Below are 11,798 nucleotides of genomic sequence, written 5' to 3'. Positions count from 1 at the left end.
GAATACTTATGAGGAATCATTAGAATTGATCTGTCCTTCTGGGCAGATTTTTATTGTGGATTTGTGGGTCTTTAAATAATTTAGAGCAGCAGGTCATGTTCTTAGAGAGAGAGAAAGAAAACCAAAAACCTAGAAATCCAAAACCAAGCAAAACCGCAATAAGGCTCTCTTTTTCATATATACCCAACTCAACCTCTCTCTCACTCTCCCTATATCTCCATTCACTGTGTGATGTTGTTGAAATGAAAAAAAATCACAAGTTCAACAAGGGTCTTTATATAGACAAACTATGGCGTTGCTTGTTGCATGAAAATAACATAACAAACTCACAAGTTTATTCAAATAATGTAATGGAGATAAAGATACAGAGCTAGTTCAAATCAAGCATGTGTAGCACAACCTTATCGTCCAAATTGAAGTGAAGACAGCTATTGGGATATTTGCATTCAAATTCAAATTCAAGGTCATCAAACTTCAGCAAACAAGTGGATGATTAATGGAAAAAAGATAGGCGTGCAGATCATGTCCAAGGTGGTTAGTTGGATATTTTCAATTATGATAAGATCAAAGCCAAGCTAGCTATGACCAATTCAATTTAAATCCCAGTCGGTTGCATGGGAGTGCACTAAAGGCCTACAAACTTGGTCAAACCGATTGATATGATTTCAAATTCAAATTGGAGTAATCTTTGACTCTACCTCATCCATTACTTCTCTATAAAAAGAAATAGAGAGAGCATAAACGGGGGGAGAAAGATTGGAGAGCAGCAAAACAAAAAGAAAGGGCAGAGAGGCAACGAAAGAAGAAAAAAAGGAGGGAGGAGAGAAATACAAAAGAGAGAAAACGCAGGAGCAGAGAAAGAAGAGGAAGGGAAGAAGAGAAGAATAATTCGAAGCTAAGAAAAGACCACGAGAAGCTACAAACATAGAGCAGTGGGTATAATTTCTTCTATATGTTGTCAATTATCATTTTCACTCAAGTGTTCTCTTTGTTCTACATTATATGATTACAGAAAGCTAAATAGGTGATCATGTAAGACTATGAACACTCCAAACAAGAAGTTGATGGCCTATCCTCTCTCCAAAAGTCCCTCGTTGCTGTCATCCTCACAAATCTCACCAACGGCTTCCGAGCAAGACACAAAGTCGACATCAAGCCCTCATTCACAGCCGTGGTGTCACTCCATGCTGCACTTGCTTTCGATGCCTATACTGCGGTGCGTCCTGCGTATAGGTGGCGGAAGCAAGCTTCAAGATCAAGGGGGTTCACCATGCTTGTTTTTGATGCCTGTATCGCGGTGCGTCCTGCATATGGGTGGCAAAAATAAGTATGTCAAGTGAACGCCTCGGGGTTACCAGTTCACACCGAGTACGGTTCTGCAAAGTTCCCGAGTTCACAACAGTAGGGAAGCTGCTCCAAGATGATCCCCGTGTAGAGTTTCAGCCCCAAGTTATCCACCTGCATCAAAGTCATCATCAAAATGCTGCCTTGAAAGTGAAGTGGCCATCTCTCTATAAAAGGGTGCCTACCTCCAGCCACAAGCCTGCAAAGCGCTCGGTTCGGCTCACCCTCGATCACTAAACTGCAGCCACGAAATACAAGAGAGATGGGAGTCGTCTGGTTCCTGTTACTTGGCACAAGATAGTGGCAGCAATGTTTATTAACTCCTAGAAAAGATGTGGTCAAGCTGCAACGTCTTCCTTCAAAATTATGTTTGTTGCAATGGTTTGAACACCGCCTGCAATGCTTTTCTTCAAAATTGTGTCTGCAAGATGGAAAAGCAATCTCATGATCAGCAAGAAAGGAAAATGAAGTCCTTGCTTTTGGTTTCATGGTCACGGCTACGCAAAAAGAGAAATGGAAGCTTATTCCACTTATTTGCAGCAGAGCAGAAGCTTCAGAATATGCATAATTGAGGCAAAAATAAAAGATCAAGAGGCATGCGGCAATTGCATCTAATTGAAGAAGCAGAGGTCACTTCTCAAGGAGCCACGAGGCTTGGCGGTGGAGATATGTCTAAAATATGCAGATAGCTTCACACATATGTTTGTCAGAGTCAAATATAATTGAACACATTTGCTGCAAGTCAGAGCAACATAAATAATGGTTTGTTAGATATGCTGCTAGCTTGAAACAAAGAAGACAAAATAGTGGCCATGTAAAAGTGTTAAATTCTTTTCTTTTGTTTGATGGTGGAAAGCTGATCATGACTCATCTATAATTAAAGTATGCTGCAGCCTTGTCTATAAATGAGAGTTAAAGACAAGAGAAACCAAGATGCAAACATGAATCGGTGGTGCACTTAAATAAAGTATAAATTGCGGTAGCAGTGCCACACTTACAATCTCAATTGGGTCGAAAGGATGTTTTCTCACCAGTTCTGGTTTCGACACCAATAGCTCTGACAGATGCGTTTCGCGAACAGGGGTAAGAAATCAAGGCCTCTGATGAGAAGAAAACAAGAAACATTGATTAGCATAAATGCTTCCAACTATGGGGAAAAAGAAGAAGAAGGTGAATTGGTACCTGATTTGGTGCGCGAAAGAGAACGAATGGGGAATCTAGGCACTTGAGCCAACCCATTTATATGGACTTCAGCGATATGACTCCCTCTCCAGATCAAATTAAAATAGTTAATCCTCATCTTGAAATTGATCTCTATCTGATGATTACGCCAAAGAGGTCTCACAGAGGATCTGAAGCTTATCGAATGGAGATGACGTCTTCCTTTTGGGATCAGAACCTTGAAGACGTGAGCTGGGCTCAATAGGGCTGTATTAATGGGTGTCCAAATCAGTTTATGCATTGCAAATCACTCGTATACAAGTTTTGGAGCTCTGCAAAGCCCATCTCAAGTCACAGAGCCCAACCTCAGAAGCTCAACACAACGGGTGTCTAAATCAATTCACCTCAGAAGTTCGGGCCCGATTAATTTGCAGCCCAAAGCCCATTCCAAATTTCAAGGCCTGCTGCAAACCTCAGTACATTGGGTCCCCAGATCAAATCAACGGACGCTCCATTAAAATCGGGTGTCCACAAAAAAATGTGTTCTCTCGACGAGTTCGAAATACATACCCGTTGAGTAAAATTGGATATGAACTACAGTGGTTTGATCCCTTCACAGGGTATGTAGGCAGTCTAACGACCCACTAGATGCAACCACAACTCCAAACAGAATCCCTGACTCCACCAGTCAAATTCGGCCAGTCCCAAATGAATCACTGACTCCAGTCAAATTCTCCCAATAGCACAAAAAATCAAATTCATTCCCAAATCACACAAATAAAGTCCAAACCAAATTCAAGGGCTTTAAACCCTATCCCAAACACAAAGTCAAAATAAATGGGTCATCTACCCATTTAAATCTCAAATGCCGGAACTACATGTGGTTTGATCCCGCAAAGGGTATGTAGGCAATCTAGAACCAAACTTATCTAGATGCAACTGTGTCCTATACACAAAATCGAATCCCTGGTCCACACTTAAACCAAATTCGTCCCAAACACTACTCTCATTCCAAAATCAAAGCCCTCCAATGAGCCATTCACTCATTGGAACTCTTGAACTACGAGTGGCTTGATCCCTCTCCAAGGGTACGTAGGCAACCCATTCAAATATCCGGGTGCAGCCGCAAAAACAAATAAACAAACACACATCCCATCAATTGGTTTCTTCATAAATGGAATCAAATGGTGTTTCCTTGTAACAAGGGATTGTAATTAAGAGACACATTCTGTCTTGAATGAGTCGAACCCAAAATAATAAAAACTCTATTCACTAAATGAATACGAGTGAAATTATGTTGGGTGACATTTACGCTCACTGTGTGCAATTTTCTCTCAACAGATGTGGAAGTTAATCTCCCAATTTTGTTCTTGACATGATCGCGTACTTTCAAAGCCTCAAGACATAAACAAAGATTCAAAGTAGGGGGGTACTATAGTTTCAATTACAAACCAAACACAATTGATACACTCCATAGTTTCCATCATGGACAAAACCCATGTGATAAAATACCCATGTGATAAAATTTCAATGTCTTGAACTGCTTAAAAATTTTACCTTATTTTATTCCAGCAATCAAATCATTTCGATTGTCTTATAAAGGTTCCTTCACATCTAGAAGAAAAAATTAAGATTAACCTAAAGCCACCAACATACTCCAGTACTACTGGAAATAAATCAAAGGAAGCCAAAAGCGTCAAACAAAGTCGATATCAGGCCATCTACCCATTTTAACTAATTAGCAGCACAAAAATACACTTCCTCAAGATCAAACAAAGCATGATTTTCCCAACATGGTCTTCATTCTGAGCATTAATTCAGCCCCCTATGAAGAACCCTTTTTGGACTTTGCCTTCAGAAAGTGTAAGGACGATGTCAAGGTCACAACAAACAATAGATCATAAATTCCAGGGGAACCCAAGAATTTAACTCATCACCGAAATCCCAAATCAGTCATACACAAATAAGGGAATCGAATTTGACAAAAACCCAACAAAGAAACCATAAATCGAAGAAAAACTGACACAATCATGACATGCAGAATTGATTGAGATGCAACGTCAATATCAGAACTAAAATTACCCCCAAATCAGTTAAAGCTCATGGAATCTGAGTCGTAGATGCTAACAAACAGCAGCACTTCCTTCGCCATCACTCTTTCTTTCTCCACCTCTCTGTGGAGTGAAGTAGCAAAGACACGATTGCACGGAGCAGACGCCAGGTGTCGAGGCAAGAAACAGCAGGTAGGGGCAAAATCGTCTTTTCATCCATGACCGGCTCGGCTGGAGCCGTCACTGTTCATAAACCTATGAACAGTATCTTGAGAAATAGTATATAGTAAATAAATATTTCCGCATTCAAGTGTAAAATGAAATAGGAACCACAAACAGGAAAAAAAAAAAAAAAAAGATGATGTAGTAGCCAAGTAATCTAAATTAATGTAACTGATTGTACTGAAAATGTATGCATAAGTAACGTACTATGCATATTAAGAGCAAAGTCCATAAACCTATGAACAGTATCTTGAGAAATAGTATATAGTAAATAAATATTTCCGCATTCAAGTGTAAAATGAAATAGGAACCACAAACAGGAAAAAAAAAAAAAAGATGATGTAGTAGCCAAGTAATCTAAATTAATGTAACTGATTGTACTGAAAATGTATGCATAAGTAACGTACTATGCATACTAAGAGCAAAGTCCATCCTAAGTTTTCTTCGATTTCCTTCTCATACCAGCAACTATTCTGGAAACCATTCAGTACTGGATGGCCTTTTCCATTCACAACATTTCCATTTCCATTCACATTGCCATTGCCATTGGAATAAGAAATGTCACTCATTTTCTTATAACTTCAAAATAGAAAAGATCAGTGTCTCTTAATTTACTATCTCAGAAAACCAGTTACAAATTTATTGCAATACAAAAAAAAAAATCAGATGAGTGAATGGGCTGAGCTTACAATGCCAATGCAAGATATATTCGGAAACGTATACAAAATGCAAAATGTATTTAACTCAATCCTAAATAATTAGTTTAAGCTAGGTCACTGGTATACATGATACATCATCTTAAGCAATAACTGAGTATGACAAACAGTTATATTGAGATAGTACTATAGGCAAACGTGCATGAAATTAAGAAATGGATTTCGTATCTCTGAGTCGATATCCATTGAACTCTAACATTTAAACAAAAAACATTACTGAAATGGAAGCTAAAACATTCCGAGCTAAAGGTTGGTCAGAATTTCTTGTTAAGGCAACTCATGTCTCATGAGTCCTTTACGATTCAAATGTCACAGAAGGTCAGAAAATCAAGTGACTAATTCATGTCAACATTCATTGCTGAGGATGAAATCTATTGCCTAAACCTCAAACTATCATTGATTAACACTATTGATACTTTGTTAACTGAAAGAAGCAACACTTTCATTTATTGTGGTTTTCGTCCACTTGGCTGTGCAGGAAAACACCCAAAAAATAACAAAGAGGACAATTTATAATATTAAGGTGAACAGCATAAAAGCGTGAGGTTTCTAAACTTGTACAGATGGAGGATAATCAAATTTGGAGGAGTGATTAAATAAAAAAGATATCTTTAGAAGTTAGAATCAAAGTAGAACTATTAAATCAATGATATCTTTAGAGTTAGAATGGCAATAGTTGGCTGGGTGCCTGGGTACGTTGAAAGTAAGTTTAAAGACTGGAAGCTATTAAAATTCAATAAATATCAGACCCTTGTCTGTTTTGGATTGTAAATCAATTCAGCTACTGCTACAGCTATGAGGAATCCATAGAGGGCTGGGAATTGAAAAGCCATATCATCGGTTCTGTTGGATTCAGGTTTTTGGACACGAGCACATGGGGATTTAAGTGGTGGTCTGGTGGATTTTTCAATTTCTAATCTTTTGGTTTAGTGCATTGATATAGTGAATGCAATTTTCTCTGAATCATTGTCATCTTCTTGGTCTCGAATCTTTTTTTAGAAATTGTACTTCGATCTTCTTCTTATGAGATTGCATCTATGATAAGTAGTAGCTCACTCCTTGTGGTTTTGTGCTTAATGTAAAGTTTGACTCGTTTGATTTTTCAGGTTGGTTTCTTGAGTTCATAATCTCATGGTTCGTTTGATCATGGCATGGAACTTGAATGCATTACATACCTACTCATATTTATATGTTTTTCTTTTCTTTCTTTCTACTCATTTGGAGTGTCCTTGTTTCTTGAATTCTTGTACGTACGCCCATGTTGCAAAGCTCCTAGCTAGAGTATCAATGTCACATTCTTTCATTTCATCATGGTTTGATAATGGCGGGTTTCGTATAACTGCTTTATCTTTTTGCGTTACCAATTGTTTGGTTGTTAGGCTTTAGGGGTTTTATCAAATTGATAATGGTTGTTTATATTTCTTCAGGCACTCCCAATTATTCCATCACATAATGGTAGCCCTGAAATGAAAAGGCCATCGCCTCCTTATCAATTAGTGGAACCACATGTTAGTGTAGCAGCTACTCTTTGCTCTATAATTTTACAAAGTCTTCCCACCTTGATGTAGTCCATGCGTGTATGTCTCTGATTGTTTAAGTTTGTTTTGAAGCTCTTATACGTACTACCAATGAGATGCGAATCACCAATTTTTAGTTAGCCATGATTTGTGATCTATACAATTTTCTGTTTGATTTCACTTGTGTAATCTTTTCTTTGTTGCAGGCATGGATGGATCCTACAATAATATAACCTAGAATACAAGCTTGACCTTGGGGAAAAAGAAAAGTTTCATAACTCGGGGCAACCGAGCTTCATGTGATCCAATGTTGGCCTGTTCATCTGGTTTCTAGTCGACTCTAACCTTGCGCTCAGGGATAGCCTGATTGCGGCCAAAGACAAATGTTTTACAAGAGTTGAAGTGGAAGGAGACTCGAAGCTGGTTATTGATGCAGTTAATGGAGTAGTGATCCCACCTGGAGGTTGCTCAAATTGATTGAAGACATTAGAACTTTTGCAAGTTCATTTTCTCAAATTTCCTTTAAACATATCTATAGAGATGCAAACTTTGTAGCTAACGCCATTACAAGTTTAGGACATGATGCTACTTCTCCTATGTATTGGAGTGATAGGGTTCCTAGTGAGGCTTCTAGAGCCTTAATATTTGATGTTGTAAACATTGGTTGCCCTAGAGGCTTCCTTCTTTGAGTAATTTTTTTCCATCAAAAAAATAAAATAAAATAAAATAAACCAAAATAAAAATAAAAATAAAAACTATTCTTATAAGAAAACGTAGTCCTAGCTAATACTGATATAGCAGTTTTCTTTACATACTCAGACTAGAACCTCACATGTGAAGGTTCCTACCAAAGCCTAGGTTGTAGCCATGGGGAAGGTATAAAGCTATCCCGCAGTAGTAGCCAAAGTACCACTTGGCTCAAAGAACCGCAAAGAACCGCAGATCCCAAGGGAAGGTAACAAAGCAGAGCTCGGAAGTGCAAAGGATACAAATCCATAGGCCATGAGGAACGGCAAACTAGTTATCAGGGATAAGCAGGATCTTCCCTACGTGCTCACCACTTTCCATGAGCCGGTGCGCTTCTGTTGCTTCAGAGAATGGAAAACGGTGATGGACAACAGGTTTCACCCCACCAGCTGCAATAAGAGGCCACACGTGCTCCTCAACCTCCCTCACAATTCTCGCTTTGTATTGTGTATTTCTATACCGGAAGCCAGCCACTGCATACACAACAACAATATGAGATAATGTCAACTTGGCATTTCTATATCTGTGATAAACTGATATTATACACAAGCACAAAAGTAATACTTGATAAATTTTAACAAATGGGTGCAGAAATCAGAAAATCACCACCAGATATGGTTATCTGCATAGTAATTAGAGCCTGTTGCATAAAATATTGCAATACCTACTTGTCTGATTACATGAAAACTAGCAAAGATACACATAACTTATATATAAGGAAAAAAAAAAAGAATAAAACTAACACGCTGTGGAGAAAACATGGAATCAGAAATAAATCCACCCCACTAATTATGTTACTAAAACAAAAAAAAAACAAAAAACAATACTATATATAAGCAAAAACTGTAGCTTAGCACCTCCGATGTTGTAGCGTGCTTGAACCTTAGAGTTTTCACTTTTTGGCTGTGGAAGCCGACTACAATCATCTGAGTGTACTGCACAACAGCCCACGATGCTAACAAGCATCCCATCAACTTTCAAGCAGGCATTTTCTTCCAATAAATATTCGATCCCAAGGCTACTCAAGATTACATCCACTCCTGCCATTGGGAATATATAAGCAGTAACTAAAACTAGCATTAGAATATATAATAATCATTCTTGTGGTTATTAATAGGGTGTGATACAAGATAACAAACCTTTGCCATATGTTTTACTTTTAACCATTTCAATTAATTTCTCTGCTTTGTTCTTGTCCTTGTCCTTGTGATTGAAAGCGATGCACTCATCAGCTCCAAGTTCCTCACAAGCACGTAACTGGTCGTCGCTAACTAGTAATCATGATTTTATAAACATTAATACTAATAAAAAAAAAGATTAAAAAAAAACAACAAAAAATGTTCAACAGCTTAGCTAGAAATGAAAAATTACCTGCTGTGGCGATTACTTTAACTCCCCGCTGTTTAGCTAACTGAATTGTAAATGTTCCAATACCACCTGAGCCCCCATGAACCTGAAATTGACACTTGTTATGATCAGGATGCGTCGGAGGCCAAAAGAAAATAAAACACTATGATGCATGAAAGCCCAAAAAAAAAAGCACGTACACAAAACAAAACACTATTGAATAATTTTATGAGCACAATGGTATCAGCGAAAAATCCAATTATACGAGCACCAACATATATGCTAGAAGTTAAATCATCATGAATGTATATCAAATCACTTGAGAATCGTAGAATCCAGCATTAGCATTCAAACACAAAAAAAAACATTGAAAGTAAGTCTGGAAGTTACCATCAGAGTTTCACCAGCATTCAACCGCCTCCTACTACCAGGAAACCAAGAACACAGCTTAACTTTCAGTACAAGTATGACCCAAACAGTGCATGCCACCACCTGAGGGAAACAATCAGCATCAAAATAGATTCTTGAAATTCAAACAAAACCATTTGCATTAAAATGATTATAAAACAGTACCAATAAGTAGGTCTGGAAATTACCAAGAGACTATCACCAGCGCATAGGGGACTCCTGCTAGCTTCCCTAGTCTTCATAGTAAGCGCCGCCCAAAAAGTGGATGCCATCTGAGGAAACTCAGCACAATATGTCAAAAGAGTTTCTATTCAAACAATCACAGGATTTGCATTTAAACAATTATACAACAATAGATTAGAGTAGATTTGGAACTTACCAAAAGTGATCCACCAGCAGATAGACTAGTCTTACTAGCATCCTCAGGTAAAAAATAGGATACAGATAGCTTATCTTCTGTAAAAAGAGCCGCCCAAACGCTGCATGCAACCTGAGGAAAACTAGCAGCTTCTGCCAAAGGTATACCCTCTGGGATAGGAAGAACTAGTCCCTGTGGAACAGCTACCTTCTCAGCATAGGCCCCTCCATTGGTAACAGCACAGACCTGCATACCACAAATTGACCTTAAAGTATATAACATGAATTACATATATTTGAATCAGAACAAACCACATCAGAATTATCAGCAAGGCGTGGGGAAAGCAAATTCCGTCTACCTAGCCGGAATGTGACATGAATTCAGACACTACATTCTCAAAGTCATTGGCAATGTTAATGAGGCTCAAACTACTAACCACCCTAAATGCTCGCTACACCCTATATCAATTTTTTCCTTCCATGGAACTGATTGATGAAGTCCATGAGACAATGTTATGAACAATATCTAACAAGTCTCATTCCAGCAACTATAGCGCAGCAAAGTACAGCCAATGAAGCAAGAAAGTTGTTCAAAAATCATTTTTTCTACCCAAACTCTTCCCAGAAAGTAAAATTGGCCTGCCTTTTTCACCACCCAAAAATAACAATAAAAATTCAAGTATTAGAACTACAAAAACAAAATAAACAAATTTCCTTATATATATATATATATATATATATAGAGAGAGAGAGAGAGAGACCCAAATGAAGCATTGAACTATAATTTTGTTTAAATTCCAACAATATTACCTGTTGGCCGACTTGCCAGCGTTTGACATTTTGACCGACTTTCTCGATGGTTCCTGCACATTCGAGACCTAAGATGGGGCTTTGAGTCTTGGACGGCGGGTAAGTCACTCTCCTCTCGATTATGTCAGGCCCGTTCAGCGCGGTGGCTGCCACGCGTATGAGGACTTCATCGTCCGTGATTTTCGGTTCAGGCACTCGCATTACTCGGAGGACCTCCGGTCCACCCGGATCCTCCCTTACTATGGCCTTCATTTCCTTCTCCTTCTTCCGGTCAGTGAATCTGGACTTGACGGCTTGAAATGGGGTCTTGCTCTTCATTTCTTCCATACCCAGATGGCTGCCCAACACGATCGCTCTGAGTCCCTTTTTTTTTTTTGGGTTTCCCGTTGAGGGTTTAGATGGTGATGCTCTTTCCTTTCTTATATTTCGGTTTGGGCTGTTTGGATGACATTCAGCTTTAGGCCCAAAAGAAAAGAAAAAAGAACAAATTTTGTATTTATAATAAATAACTTAAAAAACAAAAACAAAAAACAATAGAGCGTAGTTTGAGCTCTAAATTACACTAAATCTTTAATTTTTCCACTATTTTATTGCAAGCTAGTACTGCTCCTCTACCTTTGCGACCTCGAAGGCATAGATTCAAATTTGAATCTTTTTGGTTGCAACACGAGGAATGTGATCCTCTTGTGCTTTCTAAATGGCAGACTGAGTTTGAGGGAGTACCTATGTATGCGCTCACCAGGAAGATAGTTTGTACTAGACAGGCGTTGGAGTCTTGGCAGCAAAACACTTTTAGGCTGAGGCAGCAGCGGATGTTTGAGATGCGGAGTAGACTTGAGTTTTTGATGGGGGAACCGATTACTGTGGCTTTCATGGCAGAAAAAAATGAAAAAAAAAAAAAAAAAAAACTCTTCTTACCTCGCTAAAAATAACATTCAATTAAATTATTTTTTTATTTTTTCCGAAATTTCCTTATATTACCATACAGTGGTTATAGTTTACCTAAAATAATTAAGTAAAAATAATAATTTCTATACCTGGCCCATCATTTAATACAAAAATAAATTCAAAACAATTTGATATGAAATTTCTTTAAACTAAATTCTTTGAATATTATG

The 11,798-nt window shown here is 38.1% G+C and overlaps 1 protein-coding gene and 1 long non-coding RNA gene across 6 annotated transcripts; both read right to left on the bottom strand.

Annotated features, from left to right (window-relative positions):
• Positions 1-932: 932 nt before the first annotated feature.
• LOC133721396 (uncharacterized) lies at positions 933-3,137 on the bottom strand. 4 transcript variants are annotated; one of them, XR_009852180.1, is made up of 4 exons: positions 2,527-3,090; positions 2,376-2,444; positions 1,530-1,765; positions 933-1,458 (listed from the first exon to the last, which is right to left on the bottom strand). It is a non-coding gene; the product is annotated as an uncharacterized LOC133721396 (long non-coding RNA). The 4 variants fall into 4 exon arrangements; XR_009852183.1 differs by having other exon boundaries at positions 933-2,079; positions 2,343-2,444; positions 2,527-3,137; XR_009852182.1 differs by having other exon boundaries at positions 933-2,079; positions 2,527-3,130.
• Positions 3,138-7,748: 4,611 nt separating this feature from the next.
• On the bottom strand, positions 7,749-11,080 carry LOC133721605 (uncharacterized). 2 transcript variants are annotated; one of them, XM_062148263.1, is made up of 8 exons: positions 10,681-11,080; positions 9,893-10,117; positions 9,702-9,785; positions 9,496-9,597; positions 9,130-9,211; positions 8,898-9,029; positions 8,616-8,798; positions 7,749-8,231 (listed from the first exon to the last, which is right to left on the bottom strand). In XM_062148263.1, the coding sequence occupies exons 1-8, from the start codon at positions 11,005-11,007 to the stop codon at positions 8,029-8,031; spliced, it is 1,338 nt and encodes a 445-aa protein (XP_062004247.1). In that variant the 5' UTR covers positions 11,008-11,080; the 3' UTR covers positions 7,749-8,028. The 2 variants fall into 2 exon arrangements, with proteins under 2 accessions (XP_062004247.1, XP_062004248.1); XM_062148264.1 differs by lacking the exon at positions 8,616-8,798.
• Between the last annotated feature and the right edge of the window lie 718 nt (positions 11,081-11,798).

Source organism: Rosa rugosa, chromosome 7 (assembly GCF_958449725.1).
Source record: "Rosa rugosa chromosome 7, drRosRugo1.1, whole genome shotgun sequence".
Lineage (NCBI taxonomy): Eukaryota > Viridiplantae > Streptophyta > Magnoliopsida > Rosales > Rosaceae > Rosa > Rosa rugosa.
This window is presented reverse-complemented; position numbering and strand designations above follow the sequence as displayed.